General features: G+C 36.0%; 1 protein-coding gene and 1 pseudogene across 2 annotated transcripts in view; both read right to left on the bottom strand.

Moving 5' to 3' along the window:
* Window positions 1-24,100, bottom strand: part of TMEM62 (transmembrane protein 62) — a 56,663-nt gene that overhangs the window by 18,809 nt on the left and 13,754 nt on the right. For both annotated transcript variants that reach the window (XM_069105861.1, XM_069105862.1), the window contains 5 exons: window positions 23,924-24,065; window positions 22,671-22,795; window positions 22,416-22,538; window positions 16,778-16,933; window positions 9,222-9,381 (listed from right to left, as the gene is read on the bottom strand). In XM_069105861.1, coding sequence (XP_068961962.1) covers window positions 9,222-9,381; window positions 16,778-16,933; window positions 22,416-22,538; window positions 22,671-22,795; window positions 23,924-24,065 — 706 coding nt within the window. The remainder of the gene's footprint in view (window positions 1-9,221; window positions 9,382-16,777; window positions 16,934-22,415; window positions 22,539-22,670; window positions 22,796-23,923; window positions 24,066-24,100) is intronic.
* LOC138175453 (forkhead box protein H1 pseudogene) lies at window positions 9,390-15,254 on the bottom strand (annotated as a pseudogene).

Here is a 24,100-nt window from a genome sequence, read left to right as displayed (position 1 = left end):
AGAAAAAGAAAGAGAGCTGGTAGTTTGCTTCAATCTGCATTCAAACTCTGTTCTTTCTAGTACTTTCTCTGAATGTAAACACCTCTCTCCATCATGAGTCTTTTGGAGTTGTCTTATAACCCTGCATTGCTGAGAAGAGTCCAGTCTATCAAAGTTGGTCATTACACATATGTTGTGTTTGTAATTGTGTACAGATTTCTCCTGGTTCTGCTCTTCTCACTCTGCATCAGTTCATATAAGCATCTCTAGGTAAATAAGAAGTCCATCTGCTCCTCATTTCTTATAGCACAATAGTCTTCCATTACATTCATATACCACAACTTGTTTAGCCATCCCCCAATTGATGGGCATCCCTTTGATTTCCAATTCTTTGCCACCACAAAAAGAGCTGCTATAAATATTTTTGTACATATAGGTTTTTCTCCCACTTCTATGTTCTCTTTGGGATACAACCCTAGAAGTGGTATTGCTGGGTCAAAGGGTATGAAATTATTTATAGCCCTTTGGGCATAGTTCCAGATTGCTCTCCAGAATGGTTGAATCAGTTCACAACTCCACCAACAATGCATTAGTGTTCCAATTTTTCCACATCTTCTCCAGTATTTGTCATTTTCCTGTTTTGTCATCTTAGCCAATCTGATGGGTGAGATGTGGTACCTCAGGGTTGTTTTGATTTGCATTTCTCTAATCAATAGTGATTTAGAGCATTTCTTCATGTGCTTATAGACATATTTAATTTCCTTCTCTGAAAACTGCCTGTTCATATACTTTGACCATTTATCAGTTGGGGAGTGACTTGTATTCTTATAGATTTGACTGAATTCTCTGTATATTTTAGAAATGAGGCCTTTATCAGAGACATTGATTGTAAAAATTCTTTCCCAATTTTTCACTTCCTTCTTAATCTTGGTTACATTTGCTTTGTTTGTACAGAAACTTTTCAATTTAATGTAATCAAAATGACCCATTTTGCATTTTATAATGCTCTCTAATTCTTGTTTGGACATAAACTCTTCCCCGTAAGATAGATTTCTATATCCAACTGAGTGTGTATGTTATTATCTTTAGAATTGCTCTTATTTTTATAAATTTGAATCAATTCCCTATATATCTGAGAAGAGACCTTTATCAGAGAAACTTGCTATAAACATTTTTTGATATTGCTTCATTGTCTATGGTATCTTTTAGAAAAATGTGGGTTCCCTGATTATCTTTTTAAATTAGGTCTATTTGTGTTTTTGCTTTGTTTGAGATCAAGATTGCTTTGTTGTTGTTCAGTCGTGTGAGTTGTGTCTGAATCTCTGTGATTCCACTTGGGGTTTTCTTGGGATACTGGAGTGGTTTGCTACTTCCCTATCCAGCTCATTTTAAAGATGAAAAAACTGAAGCAAACAGGGTTAAGCAGCTTGCCCAGGTTCTCACAGCTAATAAGTGTCTGGGATCATATTTGAACTTTGAATCTGCCTTTTTTACTTCAGCTGAAGCATAACAGGTTCTGCTCTAGTCCTTTGTTTTCAATCTGTGTGTGTTTCTGTGTCGTGTGTCTCTTTGTTGGATTCTGGTTTCTAATTCATTCTGCTGCCCACTTCTGTTTTATGAATCAGCTCATCCCATTAACATTCATAGTTAAAATTACTGTGTATTTTTCTCCATCCTATTTTCTTCTGCTTATCCTTGTCTCTCTTTTTATCCCATCCCTCCTCAAAAGTTTGTATTGCTTCTGACCACTTCCTCCCTTCATCTTCCCGCTCTTTTATTATCTCCCCCAATCTTTCCTCTTATCCTCTTTCCCTCCTATTTCCCTTAGATTTCTTTACCTGAGTGTGTATATATATTCTTCCCTCTTTGTACCAATTCTGATGAGAGTAATGTTCAGGTATTGCCTGCCGCCACTACTCCCTTTACCCCCTTTACCTTGTGCACCTCTTTTATGTGAGAAAAATTTTCCTATTTTACCCCTCTTTTCCTCCTTCTCCCAGTGTATCCCTCTTGCACACATCTTCATTTTTTAAATAATCCCAACATAATTTATTTACTTCCTTGCCCTCTGTCTGTATAAATTTCTTTTAACTATATCCCTCTAATGATAAAGTTCTTATAAATAACATGTACCATCTTTCCATATAAGAATCTAAACAGTTTAACTTTATTTTTCTCCTTATGAATACTCTTTATTGTTTACTTTTTCATACTTCTTTTGAGTCTTCTACTAGAATGTGAAATTTTCTATTCAACTCTGGTCTTTTCATCAAGAATTCTTGGAAGTCCTTTATTTCATTAAATCTCCATTCCTCCTTCCCCCCAAAAGGATTATACTCAGTTTTGCTGGGTAGGTTATTCTTGGCTGCAACACTAGCTCCTCTGCCTTCCAGAGAACATCATTTTCCAAGCCTTCAACTCCTTTGAAATGGAAGCTATAAAATCTTGTGGATCTTTATTGCAGCTCTCTGATATTTGAATTATTTCTTTCTGACTGCTTGTAATATTTTCTCCTTGACCTTGAAGCTCTAGAATCTTACTATAATATTCCTGGAAGCTTTCATTTTGGGATCTCTTTCAGGAGGTGATTAGTAGATTCTTTCCATTTCTATTTTACTCTCTAGGTGTGATATTAAGGCAGTTTTCTTTTTATGATTTCTTGAAACATTGTATCTAGGTTCTTTTTTTAATCATGGCTTTCAATTAGTCAAATAATTCTTAAATTATCTCTGCTTGATTTATTTTCCAGGTCAGTTGTTTTTCTAATGAGATATTTCACATTTTCTTCTATTTTTTTTCATTCTTCTGACTTTGTTTTATTGGTTATTGCTATCTTGTGAAGTCATTACCTTCTATTTGCCCAATTCTAATTTTTAATTATTTTCTTCATTGAGCTTTCCAGTTAGCCAATTCTGCTCTTTAAGGAGTTCTTTTCTTCAGTGAATTTGTGTGCCTCCTTTTCCATTTGGCCTATTCTGCTTTTAAATAAATTATTTTCTTCAGTGAAGTTTTGTGCCTCTTACCAATAGGTCAATTCTATTTTTTAAGGTGTTATTTTCTCCAGTATTTTTGTGCCTTTTTTCCCCAAGCTGTTCTCTTTTCATAATTTTTTTGCACCACTCATTTCTTTCCCCAATTTTTTCTCTACCATGCTTACCTATTTCTTAATTCTTCCAGGAATTCTTGTTGAGCTTGAGTCCAACTAGCACTTTCCTTTGAGGCTTTGGTTATAGGGGTTTTTGAATTGTTGTCTCCTTCTGAGTTTGTGCCTTGGGCTTCTCTGCCTCTGTAATAGCTTTTTGTGGTCAAATTCTTTTTTGTTGTTCTTTGATCATTTTCACTCTGAACTTTATGTTAAAGTTGGGCACTGTTCACCTGGGGGTGAGGGGGAATGTCCCAGGGTTTAGGTTTTGTCATGACGCTGGCTTCAGAGCTAGTTCTGGGGGTCTTCAAGTTCTCAGTGCTTCCAAAGTGGTGTGATCCAAGGAGAGGTATGGTCATTGTTCTTCTGGTCTGGTCTCTGGTCTTTACCCAGTAAGAACCCCTGCTGCCCTGAAGCCATAAGCATTAGTGTTCCTCTCTGCCTTGAAACTGTGACCAGGACCCCTGCTTCCTTATGACTGACCACAAGGAGCCATAATCCAGAATTGAGAATGAGTAATACAGTTGCTAATCAGTGCCAGTTGAACCCAGCGCCAGCAAAGGGTCTCCTGTAATCTCTTTCTGATGAGTTGTCTGACCTTACTGTCTCTAAGCTGAGAGCTCCCCAAGCTGCTGCTACTGTTGCAGCTGCCTCCAAGGCCCACCACTGGTGCTCCTGCCCCACTCTGGGCTGGCTCCTACCCTGGTGTCACAGACCTCTCCTGCAGACCTCCTAGGTTGTTTTAAACTGGAAAATACGTCCCATTCTGATCTTTTGTTGACTCTGCCACTCCACAATTTGATCTGAGGTATTATTTTAAAGTTGTTTTCAAGGGAATGTTGGAAGACTTCAGTTGCATTGCTGCCTGTACTCTGCCACCTTGGTTCGACCTCCTGACAATGAGCTTTCAAAGCTGATTCACTGGAGCCTGGTAGGATTGGAAGGGGTGAGGGTGCAGTGGTATAGTGTTCAGTGTTCTGGGGCTCCTGAATGTATATCTTTTACCTATATACATATCTGAAACTTCTAGAGTTGTCCTTGGATGTGGGTACTATGCAATTCAAGAATCAAGACAGACTCACTACTGGGCAGTGCTATGTGGTAATGACCTCTGTTCCAAGTTTAGGTTAGAACTACTTATCAGACTTTGCTGACAGAACCCACTCTCTCATTCCTTAGCATTCCATGAGGACCACAGGATGGAATAATTAGCATAGTAGATCTGAAACAATTTTGAGACCCCCAAAATAAGCTCCTCAAAAAAGAAATAACAAAAAACTAGTCCTTGAACAAGCAACAATGGAAATAGCTATATCTTACCAAGGATAACTTTAATATTTCAACCTGATGTGGCATTAGAAGACTAGCATTATGGGGTGGCTAGGTGGTGCAATGAATAGAGCACCGGTCCTAGAGTCAGGAGAAGCTGAGTTCAAATGTGGCCTCAGACACTTAATGTGGCCTCAGACACTTAACACTTAACTAGCCATGTGACCTTGGGCAAGTCACTTAACCCCAATTGCCCTCCAAAAAAAAAAAAGAAGACTAGCATTAGAAGACCAATTAAAAATAGTTAACAAATTGCAATGCAAAGACAAGCCCAAGAACTATATGAACACAATTACAAAACATTTTTCACACAAATAAAGTCATCTGAACTGGAAAAATATTAACTGCTCATGGGTAGACCAAGTCAAAATAAAAATAATTCTACCTAAATTAATTTACTTAGTGTCATACTAATCAAAGCACCAAAAATAAATTTATAGAGCTAGAACAAAAATAACAAAACTCATCTGGAAGAAAAAAGGTCAAGAATATTAAGGGAATTAGTGAAAAAAAATGTGAAGGAAGGTAGCCTAGCCATACTAGATCTTAAGCTATATTAAAAAGTGGTAATCATCAAAACAATCTGGTACTGACTAAGAAATAAGAGTGGTGGATCAGTGCAATAGATTAGGTACATAATACACCGTAGGTAATGACCACAGTAATCTAGTGTTTGATAAATCGTAAGATATTGGGACAAGAACTTATTATTTGACAAAAACTGCTGGGAAAACTGAAAAACAATTTGGCAGAAACTAAGAAAAGACCAATATCTCACATCATATACGAAGATAAGATCAAAACATGACTTAGACACAAAGGGTGATACCATAAACAAATTAAGGGATCATGGAATAATTTACCTATCAAATCTGTGGAGAAGAGAAGAATTTATGACCAAACAAGAGATAGGGAGCATTACAGGAAGTAAAATGCATAATTTTGGTTATATTAAATTTAAAGTTTTACACAAACAAAACCAATGCAGCCAAGATTAGAAGGAAAGCAGAAAACTGGGGAGAAATTTTTATAGCAAATTTCTCTCTTAAAGGCCTTGTTCTCAAATATATAAAGAACTGAATCAAATTTATTAAAAAAAGTCATTCCCCAATTGATAAATGGTCAAAGGATATGAATAAGCAGTTTTCAGACAAATAAATCAAAGCTACCTATAGTCATATGAAACAATGCTCTAAATTACTATTGATTAGGGGCAGCTAGGTGGTGAAGTGAATAGAGCCCCAGCCCTGGAGTCAGGAGGACATGAGTTCAAATCCAGTCTCAGACACTTAACACAAAACAAAACAAACAAAAAAAACCTAGTCGTGTGACCTTGGGCAAGTCAACCCAAATTGTCCTACCTTCCCCCTCCAAAAAAGCAATAAATAAATAAATAAATGACTATTGATTAGAGAAATATAAATTAAAACAACTCTGAGGTACAACCTCACACCTATAAGATCACCTAATATGACAGAAAAGGAAAATGACAAATGTTTGAGGGAATATGGGAAAATTGGGATATTAATGCACTGTTGGTGGAATTGTAAACTGATCCAAACCATTCTGGAGAGCAATCTGGAACTATGCCCAAAGGGCTATAAAACTCTGCTTGACCCAGCAATAAAAACTAGTACATCTATATCCCAAAGAAATTTTAAAAAAAAAGGAAAAGGACCTTTATGTACAAAAATATTTATAGCAGCTCTTTTTATGGCAGTAAAGAATTGAAAACTGAGGGGATGATGGTTAGTTAGGGAACAGCTAAACAAGCTATAGTATATAATTGTGATGGAATACTATAGTGCTATAAGCTGACTGATTTGAGCAGGCTGATTTCAGAAAAGCCTGGAAAGACTTACATGAACTGATGTAAAGTGAAGTGAGCAGATCCAGGAGAATATTGTACACAGTAGCATCAATACTGAATGATGAATGACTTAGCTATTCTCAGCAATACAAAAATCCAAGACAAATCTGAAGGATTTATGAAAAATGCTATCCACCTCCAGAGAAAGAACTGATAGAGTCTGGATGCAGATTGAAGCATACTACTTTTCATTTTTTTTTGAAGTTTTTTTAATCTGTGTTTTCTTTCACAACATGCCTAATATGGAAATATGTTTTGCATGACAGTACATTTCTTGTTGTTATTCAGTTGTTTCAATTACATTTGATTCATGACCCCATTTGGGTTTTTTGTTGTTTTTCTTTGCGAAGATACTGGAATGATTTGCCATTTCCTTCTCTAGTTCATTTTACATATGTAACTTATATCACATTACTTGCCTTCTCAATGTGGGGGAAGGAGGGAGAAAAAGAATTTGGAACTTTAAAATAAATATTATAAATTATTTTTACATGGAATTGCAGAAAAATAAAATGAGATAAATTGCAAGGCAAAAGAAAAATGTTATAAATCTTTCAGATTCTGGGCATAGCTAAAGTCAAATACTGAGAGCTTTAAAAAAGTATGATTAGAATTATATCTGTAAATAAGTCTTTTTTTGGGGGGGGTGTCTTTTGGAGAAAAAATCTTTTAGAGATCTTAAAGTACAAGTTCTTGAAATGGCATGGAAAAACTCCTTTACATTCTATGATCACCGAGTGAAAAATAAGAAAATCACAGGATCATAGATTTAGTGTTGAAATGGACAGTATAGTTCATCTAATCCAAATCCCTCATTTCATATATGAGGATAGCAAAGCCTAAAGATCAAATGATATGCCAAAGGGCACACTGGTAGCTCAAGGCTTAGGCTGACCAAGAGGTGCCTATAGTTACTTTTATTATGACATAGAAAAAAGACAATAATTTGAATGTTGTTGATAGGTCATAAAACACTGAGAGCAACAGTAAAAATAAAAAGTTATTATTTTCACAGGATGGTCATGAGAACTAGTTGGGAGAAAGCTACTTCAACCTTTGGTTAACAAATTAATTTTACTCAAAGGCAAAATATAAATTGCCTATCTTTATACTGCCCCAATGTTCAGATAGTTGCTTAGCCTTCATTTCACTTTTATGAAAGGACAATGGCCAAAAAGTAAGTTTATTTCGAGGAGTTCTTGAAGAAATCAAGCTTGAAAGAAAATGCCATACAAATTCAGCTCAATGTCCCACACCTGCTACAGCTATTCCCACACAGTGAAATAAAAAATGTGTATAATGTTGAATATGACTCCTCTGAGAAAAAGTTCTTATTCTCAGCATATTCTGAGAAAGCAGGGGAAAAAATACTACATATTATATTGTATCAAAAATATTTTAAGTAGCTGAAGGTCAAAGTGCCGGGACTTTTTTAATCTATGAAATTTTTATCCAAACTGAATCCTTCTCTAATGATGCCAGATAAATGAGATTCGTTGTACTATATTTTGGGTATACTATAGAATAAATAGGATTTTTCTGTGTTACCTATCATTTATAGAACTATTTTTATAGGAAAATGTGTTCTGAGTTCCAGATGGCCAACTTAAAAATAAACTTTACAAGTTCATTCATAATTTGGAATTGTCTGTAATTGAATCTTTTAAATGCTTGCAAATTAACTTCTAGAGTCTGCTGCTTCAAAATTATTACTTCTGGTCACCCAAAAGTTAGAGAGGAAGAGAATGTTATTAGGATTGTTCATCAGGGACATAATAACCACGATTTGGGAAAACACTTCTAAGAGAAAAAGAATTGTAGCCAGTGATTTTTCAAGAAATTAAAAAAAATTTTCTATCTCTTCTATTTTCTCCTTTTCCACCACTTCTCCCATCACCTCTGTCTATTCCTTCCTAGCCTGGGTTGCAAAGAGATGAGAAAGCTATCTCTCGATTACAAAAAATTCCCACAAAGCAAAGCCCTTGCTATCAAAAGACCATAGTCTAGTAGTTTCTCTGATTTCCCCTTTCTTCTCCCAGTGTTCAGTTTAAAGCAGTCTAAAGCTGCTGTGTGTGTATCTTAGAAGCCTTTTCTTAGAATAATGTTTTTAAATGCATAAAATAAAATGCATAGGATTATAAAGGAATCTTGTTACACTGAAATACAGTTATCAAAGTATTAAAAAAAAAGTTAGAGGCAGCTAGTTGGTACAGCAAATAGAGCACTGGCCCTGGAGTCAGGAGGACCTGAGTTCAAATCTAGCCTCAGACACTTAACACTTACTAGCTGTGTGACCTTGGGCAAGTCACTTAAGCCCAATTGCTCCTCCAAAAAAGCTAAATAAATAAATAAAATAAAAATTTTAAAAGGCTATCCATCTCCAGAGAGAGAGAACTAATGAATTCTTAGTTCTGAATGAAGCATACTTCTTTTATTTTTCCTGGGATTTTTTGTGTATTTTCTTTTGTAACATGACTAATATGGAAATATCTTTTTCATGACTTCACAAATACAATTGTTATCATATTGCTTGCTTTCTCAAGGTGTGGGGGAGGGGCAGGAGGGTGAGAATTTGGAACTCAAAATTTTTAAAAATGAATGTTAATATTTTTTACATGTAATTGGGAAATATTTAATAAGGTAAGTAAAAATTGATATTTTTAAAAACACAAATTCATGGACCTGAAGTTAAGAACTTCTATTCTGATGCTATTTTTCCCATGTGTTTCTCTTCAGGACAAAATGAATGTGATGCAGCAACAGCCTGATGATACCGGTACAATAATTTTTTTTTTCATTTGATGAGAAAATTTCCAAAGCACAGTTAAAAGTGAATTCAACCCAAACTACTAGTTTAAGCATGTGTTTGTGGTGCAAATTAAGAAAAAACAAAAACCTTACCTGAACATTTACCTCTATCATATGGGCACCTTCACTATAGTTTCTAGGATTCCACTTGAGGATGAAAACAGGACCAGCCAGATGAACAGCATCACCCAAATAAACATCATTAATCTTAACTGTGACAGAGGTGACGGAGGACGGTGAGAAGGCCAAGATTCTAAAACAAAAATATGCAGCAACGTATGATGTTACAAACTTGGGTCTCTTTATTAGAAAGGATATACACTGATATGGGTATACTGAAAAGACTTAGTTGAGAAAATGGCTTTTGTTTTTCTGCTTTCTAGGGAAAACAGAAATAGTTTACTTTGGACAAAACTGAATTGCTTAAGAAAGCTGGATCAAATGCTGCTAAGGGCATTGAAGATGAAGACTAACTTCTAAGGTCCCTTCTTTCTCAAGATCTATGATCCTATGATTCAAATCTTGAGTTGCATTTAAAATTAAGTGGGATCCAGAGAAAGAACTACAGAGTCTGAATGCAGATTAAAGCAAACTACTTGCTCTCTCTTATTTTTGTTTTGTTTTGTTCTGTTCCTTCTTTCTCATTGTTCATTCCATTGGTTATAATTCTTCTTTACAACGTGACTAATGTTTAATGTGAAGGTATATATAGAACCTATATTGGATTGCATGCTGCCATGGTGGGGAGGGAAATAGGGAAGAAAGGAAGGGGGAGAAAATTTGGAACTCAAGGGATTGTGGAACTGAATGTTGTAAACTAAAAGTAAATAAATAAATTTAATGTGAAAAAAATTAAATTAAATTAAGTAGATAAGTCAAGGTAGCGCAGCTGGAGTCAGGAAAATTTAAGTTCAAATCCAGACTCTGATACTTATTAGCTATGAGACCCTGGGCAAGTCACTTAATCCTGTTTGCCTCATTATCCTCATCTGTATAATGAGCTGGAGAAGAAAACAGTAAACCACTACAGTGGTTTGGAATCCCAAATGGAATCCCAAAGAGTTGGATACAACTGAAACAACTGAACAATAACAACAAAGTGAAGAAAGAATGATCTTGACTATCAGCTTTAACCTAAAGAGGAGCTGGTACTTCTCACATTAATCATGATTTGAAGCTTTTAAGTACACAGCCTAAGGTTCTGTACTTTTGATAACATATTATAAATTAGGTTGCTACTGGAGGGTTTATGGTCCAGAAGAAAAAGAATGGACTCACAAAAGAAGTTATTTCAGACACCATCACTAACTGGGATCTCAGTGTAACCTGGGTGAAGCTTGTGACTATTTTATCTTTACATTTCATGTAACTATTCCAAGCGTGGGAAGCACTGGGGCCCATTGGCTATGTTTAGCTTATTTAGCTCACAAGTATTTAGAAATTTATTTCAATTATGCCCAAGGTGTGATTCTGCAATATGACTTTACAAACTTTTTGCTATGATATTCTAAAAGACCAAGATATGGATGCTATTCTGTGAAGATGGCTTTTTTTCTATGAGATGATATTCCTCAATTTCTAAAGGAATCAGCACCTAATTTATAGTAATACTAAATTCTTACTGATTGATCAGGCTTAGAAATAAGGAAAAGAGAAAATTTTGAGAGTTCATGTACATTCAAACATTAGGGATTAAGACACTATAATAATTCTGGCAGAGTTTATGTAAAATTTTTCAAAATAATAGTATTAGGAAATGATCATTGCTCCAGATGACTAATAAGAGAAATACAAATCAAAACAACTCTGAAGTTTCATTTCATATATTGGCTTGACAGCAAAAGAGAGAAATAGTCAATATTGGAGGGGCTGAAGGAAGACAGGCACACAAATACACTTTTACTGGGATTGTGAATTGATCCATCCATTTTAGAAAACAATTAGGAATCAAGGGAGAAAGAAGTTACAAAATTGTTCATACTCTGATTCAGAGATGCTACTATTTAGCATGTATCCCCAAGCAAGTTAGAGACCTCATAAATGCCAAAATATGCAGAGCAACACTGTGTTGTAGCAAAAAATTGGAAACAAAGTAGGTGTCCACTGATTGGATAATAATTGGAAAAATTAGTTCTATAACTGAAATATTTCACTGTAAGAAATGGAATATAGGAGACTTACATGAGAAGATTTGAATGAACTAATGCAAAGTCAATGAGAGCAGAACCAAAACAAAATATACAATGACTAAAAATAGCATAAATTGAAAAGAACACTAAAACCACTCAACACTGAGTAACTAGCCCTGAAAGAGATGAAAAAGTATTCTTAGTAGGGACGATAGTGTGTCAGTTGGTTTTTATTTGTCACAAGGGAAAGATCTCATCTGGACAGAAGTGGGGTAGACTACAACAACTATAACATAAAAAAACAAAGGCATCAAGAAAACTAGGTTGTTGGGTTTTTTTTTAAAAGATCTTTGCCTCACAAGGCTTTCAGAGTTTGAATTTCTGTCTCTATATAACAGTTCACTGTCTTTCCCCTCCCTAACTCCTTTACCTTCCCTTCAACTAACCATAATATAGAAGTAAATTAAATTTTTATTAATTAACTGAACAAATGTTTATTGGAGCACCTATTATACTGCATTGTTGCTTAGAACAGAATTTAATGTTGGCCCCTGAATTTTTTTTTTTAATGTGGGTTAGGAGGTCCTTACAGAAAACAGATTACTATGATGAAACATACCTAAGATCCTTTGAGCAAAGGCATGTTCAAAGTCAGATTCAATTACTCTATTGTTTGTCTTTGCAAAACTGCTTTTCTTTGTTAAAATAGGAGTCTAATTATGGGGTCACAAGAAGTGGTAGATCCAGAAATGACAGTTATGTAATAAAAGTTATCAATAAAAACTATTTCAAATGAAAAAGAAAAGAGGTTTCTAAAAACATGAAGGTAAAGCTTTTTACAAATATGAAATATTGAAATTTTAAGTGACAAATAATACTTTCTGCTCTATAACTAGCAGTAGGATTTTCAGTTTAGTCCTTAGAAACATTTTATTTAATAAGTAATTTCACACTAGCTTCTGTATTGAATATATAGAAAAGTTACCCTATATGATCTCAAATAAATATAATATTCATACTAAAGATTAAATACCTCTCTAAGAGAATTATTATCAATGTCCTACTTGATAGCCTATGAATTTTTATTATCTGTTACAATGAAGGGCTCAGAAGGAAGGGGAGCCAGTGGGAATTGACACTAATATAAAGAATATCAATAATATATATATATGTATATTTTTTTAAGTGTCTCAGTCCTTTATTGCCTCTATCCCTGTGTGCCCTGACCCCAACAAGCCCTGAGGCTCTGGAGCAACTAGCTCATATCCCTTTTCTCTACCCCTGCCCCCCACAATAAAGGTGCTAGTTCCTCCCCTCCCCAAGCCCAAGGCAGGGGCCATAGGCAGAGTCCCAGCCTCTTCTTTCAGCCTAGAGATAGTATAAACTGGAGAACAGACAGGACCTGATGGATGGAGGGAGAAAACGTGATAGGAAAGAGTATAATGGAGATGTTGGGAGGTGGGGATAGTGGAAAGAATTTTAGGTCCTATCAGGAAAATTGGGTTGGGGGGGGGTCTCAGTTTTGGCTCTAACTCATTGGATGACCTTGGGTAATTCCTTCACCTCAATGAACTTGTTTTTTCTCTCTGCAAAATTAGGGGGTTAAACTCTTGGGATCTCAAAGGTCCTTCCCAGTTCTAAGATTCTGTGACAAATGGACTGTCCCCAGGGCTCCAACCAGGATCCAACTACAAAGTGAGTCTCTTTCTCACTGTCTCTCTCCCTCTGGGAAGCCATGGCAGTATCATTCCACAAGGGAAGTGGTTCTAATAAAATTTTCAAAAGACTCGGTTTGCTCTTATTTTTTTTTCCCATCTGGTTTTAAATCCTATGACTGATTGGAAAAGTGGTAGTAGGGTGACTAATCAATGGACAGTCCGCAAGGAGGGGAACAACTGGTTTGTAATTGTGGACCTGGGACTTGCTTCTGAGGATGTTTGAGAACCCCCAAGGTGAAGCCTTATCTCCTTTGCTTTCCTTATGTGGCCTCAAGTTGGGGTGGAGTTTGGGGAAGAAGGCAAGGAATGAATGGGAGAGAAATCTTGGTCTAACTTCTTCACACAGTGTACCAGGTGAGTAAAGCACCTAGAGTAGACCTCCTGGGGTTAGAAGATACCAGGTCCAAGAGGTGAGTGACCAACACATCATAGATGCTCTTGTTGGGTGGTACCACCTGGAAGAGTGCATCCAAGTCCCTTACAGAGCCAGAGGGACCAGTGACCTTAGGTACTAGCCCCTAATAGGAAGGGCCTGGTGAAGGCAGACACTGAGGGCAAGATGAGGGTGCTAGGGGCATCACCACATTTGGGGTATATATGGGAGAGTATGATGTGGTCAACTGTCCCCAAAGGGGGACCCTGGTACTTCCTGATAGCTGCATCTGGCTTGAGGTACCCTGAATTACAGGGTGGGGCAAGAGAGGCCAGGAGTCTTGCTCAGATGAGAGAGAAGGAGGGAGCTGAGACGCCCCCGTGGGTCCCAACAGCCCTGCTTGGGCTGAGGTACCCTGCAGGAGGGGGATGGGCTGGAGGGGCTCAGAGTCCACCCTCTGAAGAAGAGGACAGGGGAGAAGTAGGTGCGCCATGGCTCCCCAAACACCCCTCTTGTGACTTGGAGAATGGTCCCAGGGGCCAGGACACGGGCTCTGAAGTAGAAGAGGAGAAAGAAGAAGAGGAGGATGGTCGTGGGGGCTGGGGCCCTTCTGGAATATCCCCAAGCAAGGAATCAATACTGAAGGAATCGCTGGCTAGGTTGGGGCTAGGGGGCCAGTAAGGCCAGCCATTGACAACATAGGGAGTCAGGTCCTTGGCAAAGGCTTTGCCCTGGCCACCCCTCTCCCCTCGACAGGCCACAGCTATATTTTGCAACTAAAGGGCATCAGCAGGAATCTGGCTCACGTCTACTGCCCAAAATTTCTCCTTGGCCTGTGGCTTTTCTGGGTCCTTGGGCACCTTGTGGAAGCATTGATTAGAGGAGAGGTTGTGCTGGATGGAATCCTTCCACCCTTCATAGTCATCCTTGAAGAAGGGGAATGGAGCTTGAACCTGGTGAATGATCTGGGCCAGTTTGAGCCTCCGGACTGGGGCAGCCTGGATCACCAGGGCTATCATGGCCAGGTAGGTGTAAGGAGGCTCGTCATGCCGAAGATATTTCTTCTTCCTTTTCTTCTTAGGGGGCTCTGGCTCTGGCTCTGGTTCCGGCCTCAGCTGTGGGGGGCCAGGGCTTGAGCCCCCTTGGGGCACCGTGGTAGGGAAGGACGCAGCACTGGGCATGGAGTTACTTAGATGGTGTTGATCTAGGAAATTGGGACCTAGGATCTTGGGATTGGGGCCTGGGTGTATGGCCAATAAAATATATTTTTAAAGTACATATTTTATCCTTAAAATATTCAGAGAAAATCCTCTAGGAAACTAATACAACAAAAAATGTTTGTTACAACTTATTTTTAATTGTCAAATGAATATTTATCACTGGGATCAAATATACTAATCAGAAAAAATAAAGACTTGTTTAAAAAAATGTTTTTAAATCATGTTTTGCTAGTGAGTCCATTCTCATCACAGCAAAATTTGTATTGTACTTTCTGAATAAAGAAGAAAGTTACTCACTGTATGATATATAAGAAAAGAGAATAACTGACTGTATTTGGGTAAGCCTTAAAAATTACCATAGCCAGGTGCCTCTCTAGCTAAAAGATCAATGACTTATTTGACTTCAAAAAAGGCTACAATGATCCCATTTAACAGTGAGTATCATAGAGAAAACTGACTCCCCTCTGGAGCCTTCTCAAAGATAAAAGGCACAGGCTGTATCCCTACTGCCTCAGCAGCAGCTCTTCCTTTGTACTTCTTATGATTCTGAGCTCTCCTCTCCTGCACTCATGACATCACCCGGAGATCCTGCTCCTTTTGACACTTCAGGTACCATTAACCAACAGCAATTACTGCATAGTTATACTTTACAAAGCACTTTTCTAGTAGCAGTGAGGAAGTAAAAAGGAAGCCACAGGCACTGTCCCTCAAGGAGTTTATTTAAATTTAAAAAAAAAAAACATAAACTGACAGCAAATCTCTCTAGGGGTATTTATTTTTTAATTTATTTTTTAAAGCAATTGGGGTTAAGTAACTTGCCCAAGGTTACACTATCAGTTTTTTTGTGTGGGTGTTAAGTATCTGAGGCCAGAACCGATCCCGTGTCCTCCCGACTCCAGGGCCAATGCTCTTACTCACTGAGCCACCTAGCTGCCCCTAGGGGTATTAATTTATTAGGAGCAGTATCTGCCCCCTTCAACATCTCCCGAAGGTTTGTTAAGAATGGTTGAAGAGGGGCAACTAGATGGCTAAGTGGATAGAGCACCAGCCCTGGAGTCAGGAGGACCTGGGTTCAAATCTAGTCTCAGACACTTGACACTTACTAGCTGTGTGACCCTGGACAAATCACTTAACCCCAACTGCCTCACCCCCCCAAAAAAAAACCAAAAACAACAGAGATTGAAGAGACTAGAACAATACTATTCCAACATAAGAAATGATAAATATAAGGAATTTGGAGAAACAAGGAAAGATAAGACTTATATGAACTGATATAGGGAAAAGTAAACAGAACCAGGAGAATGACAAACAAAACAATTACAATAATATAAAGGAAAATAACACTAAAAAAATTGAATTCATATTAAATACAATGAACAATCTCAGACCCAGAGAATGAGAATGAAATAAATGAACTTCCCCATGGCAAGAAAGGAATGCTGTATATACCAGAGGTAGGTTTTGCTTAAAGGTTTTTCTTTATTACCAAGAAGGACTAGGAATGGTTAAATGTGAAAATAACTGTAGTGTTTAATATAATTTTTTGAAAGAGTGGTTGAAATATGCTTAAACAGTTTATTTAAATTATTATTTTAATAGTAAATTATTAAAACAATCTTCTCAATGCTTTTGCCAAACCTTCAGAGTAGAGGCCTGCTGTTATTTATAACTGCTTTCCAATGTGAGGGGAAATTATATTGGGAGAAGAAAAATGAGGGTGAAGGAACAGTCAGAAGTTCCAGGGAAATATGGGTACCTAGGAAGCACAGTGGATAGAGCACTGGCCCTGGAGTCAAGGGGCCCTCAATTCAAATCTGACCTCAGACATTTACTAGCTCTGTGATCTTGGCCAAGTCGCTTAATTCCAACTGCCTCCAAAAAAAGTCCTATAGAAAAATCAACTAAAATAATCAATTAGCAATATGAAAGCTCAGGAAAATTTTTTTAATTAAGGAAGAAAATTTGATTATTTATACCTCCCTTCCCAATGCTGTTCAGCTAAGGTCAATAATAACCAACACAAAATTTAACTCTTACATACTAATTTAAAGCTTAATGGAAAAGAAAGAATATAAAAATCACTGGATGTTGTTCATTTTGCCTAGAAAAAATTAAGTTTAGGAAATATAAAGTATTCATGTGGAAGTTCATTCCCAATGGCCTATTCCTTTAAATACCAATTTGAAAAAAAACCAAGATTTTTCTATACCTGATGTGTGTGGAGTAGAGGAGTCTCTCTAGTGGCTCATGGGTAGAGCTGCTGTAGAGGTATGATTTGGGGTTTGTGATTAGAACCACTGGCCACTTGTCAAAAACCAAATCTGCAAAGCTAAAGAGGTCATGGTCAAAAGCAAAGATCCGGTACCTGAAGGCCAAAGGTTAAAAGGTAATTTAGTTATATGAGATCAATGCTAGAGAATTTATACAATGAACAAAAGTTAAAAAAGAAAAAAACTAACTATTCTTGACATCATGATTTTGAATGAATAATAGTGTCATTTCCCCTCTTTCTTTCCTTCTTATCTAACTCTAAATCCTCATCCTTGTCACCTATACTTCATTTGGTCTAGACTAAGATTGTCAATTTCTTTTAACTTAAGCTATTATGAACCAGTTGCTATTTTAAAAGCCATTTGAAATCACCAGAGAGTAAAGAAATATTACTATGATATGCAATTGTTCAGAATCCACTGCAGTGGAAACAACATCAGATTAACATCTCTAGAGTTTTAGTATCAACTTTGCCACCAGCAATGGGACTTTGGGTCAATCATGTAAACACTCTGACCTTGTTTTCTCTCCTGTAAAATGAAGGGATTACCACTACCTGACCTCTAAGTCCTTTCTCAATCTGAACTTTTAGAAGTCTGTTAACATAGTTTACATTCTCACTTAATGCTATTAAACATTTAAAAACTATTTGCCTGATTTAAAAAGTCAATGCATACATATTTAAATTCAGTTTAGAACTTTAAAACAGTAATTCAGTGGAAAAGTGTGGGTCTTGGAGTTAGAAGAACTGGGTCTGAATCTTGGTTCTGCGGTGTGACCTTAAATAACCCACCTAAAATAACATAAAACTTCACAGTCATGGTTCCCTCATCTATAAAATTAGGGGCTCAGTCTTGATGATGTCTAAAGTATCTTCTGGTTCTAAATTCTATGACTGCAATTTCACATAAATCACTGAAAGTTGTTAATCTGATTTGAATTTTCAATTGTATTAGAAGCAAAATCTTTTAAAATGTTATTTTTAAAGTGACAAATACAAAACATTACAAACTACTTACAATTAAATTTTTGTCAACATTAACTCTTCAATTATTTCTTTTATCCCTTTCTGTTCTTTGTCCATTTCCTTTTAATATACTTCAGCATTTTAATCAACTATAAACATAGTGTAGATTTCTCCTGATTCTGCTTTCTTTTGGATGCATTATTTTATATGTTTTTCCATATTTCTTGCATCATTTTAATTATATGGTAACATTCTATTAAATTAAATACTATAATTGTTGAGAAATTTTACAACATTAAGACATTTAGGTTATTTTCACATTTTTTAAAACGTTTTTTTGCTTTTTTTTTGTTTTTTTTTGAGGGGCATTTGGGGTCAAGTGACTATTTTCACATTTTTCACCATTACAAATAATGTACTAAAACATCAACAAAGGGGTGGCTAGGTGGTGCAGTGAATAGAGCACCGGCCCTGGAGTCAGGAGGACCGGAGTTCAAATCCAGTCTCAGACATTTAACACAAAAAACTTGCCATGTGACCTTGGCCAAGTCACTTAACCCCAATTGTCCTACCTTTCTTCTCCCCTCCAAAAAGAAAAAAAAAATCATCAACAAAGAGTTCTTGTTCTCTTTTTGATAACATCCTTGGGGTAAATTTCCCAGTAATGAGATTATTGAGTCATAGGGTATAATTACTTTTGTTACTCTTATTGTATATTGCCAAAATGGGCTGAAATTGGAATAGTTTACAATGCTACTAGCACTAAATTAATGTACCACTTGCCCCACATTAAGTTTTATCATTTTTATTTTTGTCAATTTGATGAATTTAAGGTAGTTTCCTTAATTTGCATTTATTGAGCTATTCACTGATAAAATGAATAACTTTTTCCAAATGATATTAAATTTGTGTTTATTTTGTGAACTGTATATTCATAGCTCTTGATCATTTACCCATTAAAGATTGGATGTGTTGCCCTTTTGAGGTTGAATTTGTTATGAAATTTGCCCCCAATCGACTGTTTTTCTTGCTTTGTAGTATAAATCTACTTACTTGGTTCCCCAAAACTTCTTCCAGTTGTTAAATACATAACAATTTATTTCCTTTCCACATTTGTGAAATATTTTATCTTCTTCTAACTTATTTGTGCTTTATCTCACTGATTTAACTGGAGTTTGTGATATATAGTGAAAGAAATACAAGTCTTAATTGGTTTTCTGCCACACTGCAATCCAGTTTTTCTAATGTCATTTGTTAAATAAGGATTACATCCCCTAATGTTTGCTATCCATTGGGTTATCATACACTGGTGTTTTGTAAATATTAGATTCAATTTCTGGTTTCTTTATTCACTCTATCAATTTTTTGTCATTGCTTTGGCTCAATACCAGATAACTGACAGTTTTATAATGTTTTTAAAAGTCCAACAGGATAAGCACCACACTTACCAGCTTTCTCCCCAGAGTTTCTTATTATTGGCTTCCCTATTTTATTATCACTTAATCCAATATCCCACTAGTATTAAAACTGGTAATATATCAAACCCAAAAATTATTTTGAGAAGCATTAATATTTTTACTATAAACATTCAAACTATGTGCAAAGGGGGCTACTAGGTGGCGCAGTGAATAGAGCACTGACCCTGGAGTAAGGAGGACCTGAGTTCAAATCCGGTCCCAGACACTTAACATAAAAACTAGCCATGTGACCTTGGCCAAGTCACTTAACCCCAACTGCCCTCCAAAAAAAAAAATTGTGCAAAGGATAACATTTTCATTGTTTTAGTTTTTGTCATAATATTTTTTAAATTAGGTTCATAAAGGTCTCATATAGCTTGGTAAGTTAATAACCAAATATTTCATACTTTATAAATGATATTTATTTGTAGTAGTTCTTTATTTCTACTTGCAGTTTACAAGTGTACTGTTAAATTCTGTGTATTATTTTGTATCTTTCTACCATAAGGAATTTCTTTCTTATCACAATTAATATTTTTGTTGCATCCTTTAAATTTTCTAGATAGCTACATCATCTTTAAATCATTTAACCTATTTATTACCAATGTTATTTTTTTTTTCATTTTTATTTTACCTTTTAAACAATATTAAAAAGAACTGGTAAAACCTTTATGCTGTGACTATTTTCTCTAAGAAAATATAATTTTTCTTCATGTTAGCTCCTGGTTTTAACTAGATATTATTTATTATATTAAAAGAAAGATACTATGTCTATTCTTTCTTATGTTTTAGCATGAATGAGTATTTTATCAAAGACCTTTTCTGAATCTAATGATAAAATTATATGAGATGAATACTTTGTATGTGATATACTGAAATTACTTTTCCTAATGATGTAATTTTAAAATATGACCCACTTATTCATGACTTTTAAAATGAATTTGCTTGTACATTTTGATGTATCCAACTTGCAAATATGTAATAGAATACATCCATTCTCATTTGCAAAATTGGCCCATAATTTTTTAATTATAATGCTGTCTTATTAAACATAATATTCTAAAAGTCTAAGTAAAATTTGTTGTTACATACTTTCTTACTAGCTCAGTGCTCAAAGAAATTCTCAGTATACTATATGTGATACAACAACTGTGTAATTATTTTAAAATGTGTTATTCTGTTCCATTATAAATGCTCATAAGAAGCAGCTTAGTATAGTAGACAAAAGCCTTGCTACCAGAAAGCCAAGTTCAACTACTTCCTCTGACACATACTAGTTGTGTGTTCTTTGGCAAGTAGTTTGAGTTAAAATTACAGATGAGACCCAGATCTGATCTGTACAAGTGGAGGAATACAATGATGAAACCACAGATTTGAACAAATAAATAAATGTTCATAAATTCCTGTTCCTTTCAAAGTAGAAACACTGACAAGTACCCAGGGAGGAGTGCTTTAGCTTAATGAAGAACTTGGTATTACACCAAAAAATAAATTATTATTGAGAAAAGGGAAATATTAGAAACAAATTAGGAGGGAGTAATGTAACAGTATTGACACCCACCACCGGGAGCCTTAAAAATTGTGTAAAGTCTGGGGCGGCCAGGTAGCACAGCGAGTTAGAGCACCGGCCCAAGAGTCGGGATGACCTGGGGTTGAATCCGGGCTCAGACACTTAGCACCCACCCAGAAACACCTGGCCGTGTAACCTTGAGCAAGTTACTTAACCCCAATTGCTTAGGGGTGGCCAGATGGCACAGTAAGAGCATTGGCCCCAGAATCGGGATGACCTGGGATCAAATCCGGGCTCTTATGCTTAACACCACACCCAGAAATAACTGGCCGTGTAACCTTGAGCAAGTTACTTAACCCCAATTGCTTTAAAAAAAAAAGAATAGTATAAAGTCTTAGAATAATTATAGCCTTAAGATACTTCCTGTGATGTCATTTCCAGGGTAACCACAGGAATCAAGCCACTCCCTAGATCTGTAGTCATTTTTCATCTTATAAAACTTAAAAAATGAGTCCTAGATTAACTGTATAGTGCAATAGAGGAAGTTTCAAAACCAACTACTAATAGCTACTGATGCTAGGAGGCAGTATAGTTGATAGCCTTTATAAAAACTTCATTCTGTACCAAAGAATACTTCTTTATAGAGATCAGTTACCTATTGTTTTTAATAGAGCTCTTTTTCATGTTGGCAGATATGGAGACAAATAGGCACATTAATTTTTGCTGGCAGAACTATGAATCAGGGGGCAGCTAGGTGGTGCAGTGGAGCACTGGCCCTGGAGTCAGGAGGACCTGAGTTCAAATCTGGCCTTAGACACTTAACACAAAAACTAGCCGTGTGACCTTGGGCAAATTACTTAACCCCAATTGTCCTACCTTCCCCCCCTCCAAAAAAAAAAAGAAAAAGAACTATGAATCAGTCCAGTAAAAATATAGAATTTTGCAAGAAAACTTGTAGAATTGTTCAGTTTTTAACCAAGTGATCCTACTAATGGTTTTATACTTTGAGGAAATTAATGACAAGATAAGATATCTGTAAAAAAAATATTGATAGTCACACTATCTGCAACAGCAAAAAAGTAGAGCTTATATGCTCAACAATCAGGGAATAACTAAAAGATCACTGTATAAGAATGCGATGTAATATATTACTTTATAATAGGGAATGACAAATATGAAATATGGGAAGACTCACTGAAATATGGGTAAACATATAGTGATGCAAAGTGAGCACAACAAAATCAACATACACTATTGCTGAATTTTGTGAATAAAAGCAACTTTAAATAGCAAAAATACTCAGATCAAAAACATTAGATCATGTTGGTATTAATCCCCATCTTTTAACAAATGGAAAACTACTAAACTGTAAAACTGCAAATACTACCATTCTTATTTAATGGTTTTTAGGAATTAGAGATAACTCAAGAGGGAAATATGCTTAGTTTTTTGTGTAATATAGCAAAAACAATTCATCAATAAACACATTTTTTATAGATATATATCTTCAAAGATAAGTAAACTCAGTGATCAAAGTTCCATACTCCAAAGTCCTACCCCAACCTAGCAGCCTACTAGAAGGCTGGCATCAAGTCCAGGAAAGAACATAGCAGCCTCTTGCTGGTTTCAATGGTTCTCTCACCTCCTGTTTTCCTTCCAATCTCCTAGCTCTAGTTCCAGAGTGCCCTTCGGATGTCGAGTGTGCAAAACAGGCATCAGTCCACCAAGCAAATGGAGATGGCCACAAAGATATGCTATGGCAGAACTAAATGGTAAAAATCAAACAATGTTTATAGGCTAGAAAAAACATTATATCTTTGGATGATCCCACAGAATAATGGCATAAAAAGGCATCAGACCTAAACCATCAATTCTGGATCTAGGATTTCTGCCTTACCTCATTAATGTTCGTATTCCTGGAGCTGGAGAGATGATAGTAGATGTTGTATAATGTCCAAACCAAATAGTATGGTTGCTATGTCTACTCTGCTTTGACAATAAATGAAGTTCCCTCATTTGTTTCTGAAATGGGATGGATATCACAGGATCTCATTAGTGCCCAGGTTGAAATATGATCTAGCTAATATATAATTTTCTTTGATCTTAATTATTGTTGACAATGCACCAAATTTACATAACATTTTATATTTTTCTAAGTGTTTTCCTGTGTAATCTCTTATGTGATCCTAACCACAACTCTGTGAAGTAAATAGTACAGTCATTACAAAAATTTTACAAAGATGGAAATATAAACTTATGACTTGTCTAAGATCAAAAAGTAACTCAGTGACCCTGCAGAAAAAAGAATCCAGTTCTCTTTAATCCACTTCACTAAGCTTTCCAAAACAAAACATGTAACCAGCCTTTTAAAGTAAAATGACTAGTATTTATAAGATTATCTCCACACTGAGATATGGGGGCAGTAGTCTATAAGTAGTTCTGCTAATACTTATAAAATCATTAAAAACTAAAACCCTCATTTAGATGCCAGAGAAGGTATATATGTAGTTCAAAACTAAATACTTTTTTATATAGCAAATCACCCATTTTCTCTAAGGTTTTGTAGCAAAATTTTATTTAACACTAATTAATGACTAATAGCCAAGATCTGACTTCAGTGATTCTCAAATGTGAACATTATGCAAATTTAGTGCAGTAATAGTTGATAGATAACTTTGAAAAAAAAAGCTTCAACTATTTGCTTAGCTTAAAATATGGGCCCAAAGTAGAAAGTGGTAATGGGTGGGGGTTAGACAGTATGAGAGGGCACACAAAACTGGAATCCTGTCAGATGATATCAGGAAAAACAGGTTCCCTCTCCCTGAAAGACTGGAGGAGGTGGAAGAGAAAGGGAGGGTTAGAAGGCAGGGGGCCAGGGAAGAAGGATAAGAACAATTATAATAATTAGGGTTGAAATCAAGGCACACAGCCTTGTCACTAGCTTGTCACAGCAAACCAAGTCAATAATGTTTATTAAGCACTTACTATATCCCAGGCACTGTATTATAAACAGCAACTGCTACAGCCAGAATGAAAACTTAAGACCCCACAGATAAGGTCTCATATACCTAGTATAGCTCAAGAGGGTCTGATGTACCAAAGCCAGTTAAAACGAGGAGACTACAAAGAGAATTAAGAATTTTACTATACCTTATTCAACATTCCATAGAAATTAAAGGGTTTCTTGGGCCCTGGGGTGATGGTGGCATCCATATAGATGAAAGAATAGTTTCCAAAGGGGGTTTTATGGATGTAATGCATAGGGCCATGTTTACGTAAGGCAGAGTATCTCCTACAGAAATAAGATAGAGATATTTTCAGTGTAAT

Source organism: Petaurus breviceps, unplaced genomic scaffold, assembly GCF_028583685.1.
Source record: "Petaurus breviceps papuanus isolate PSGF00001 unplaced genomic scaffold, PetGlider_PUasm1.0 77, whole genome shotgun sequence".
Classification (NCBI taxonomy): domain Eukaryota; kingdom Metazoa; phylum Chordata; class Mammalia; order Diprotodontia; family Petauridae; genus Petaurus; species Petaurus breviceps.
The sequence above is the reverse complement of the archived record's forward strand: the minus strand, read 5'-3'. Positions and strand labels throughout refer to the sequence as shown.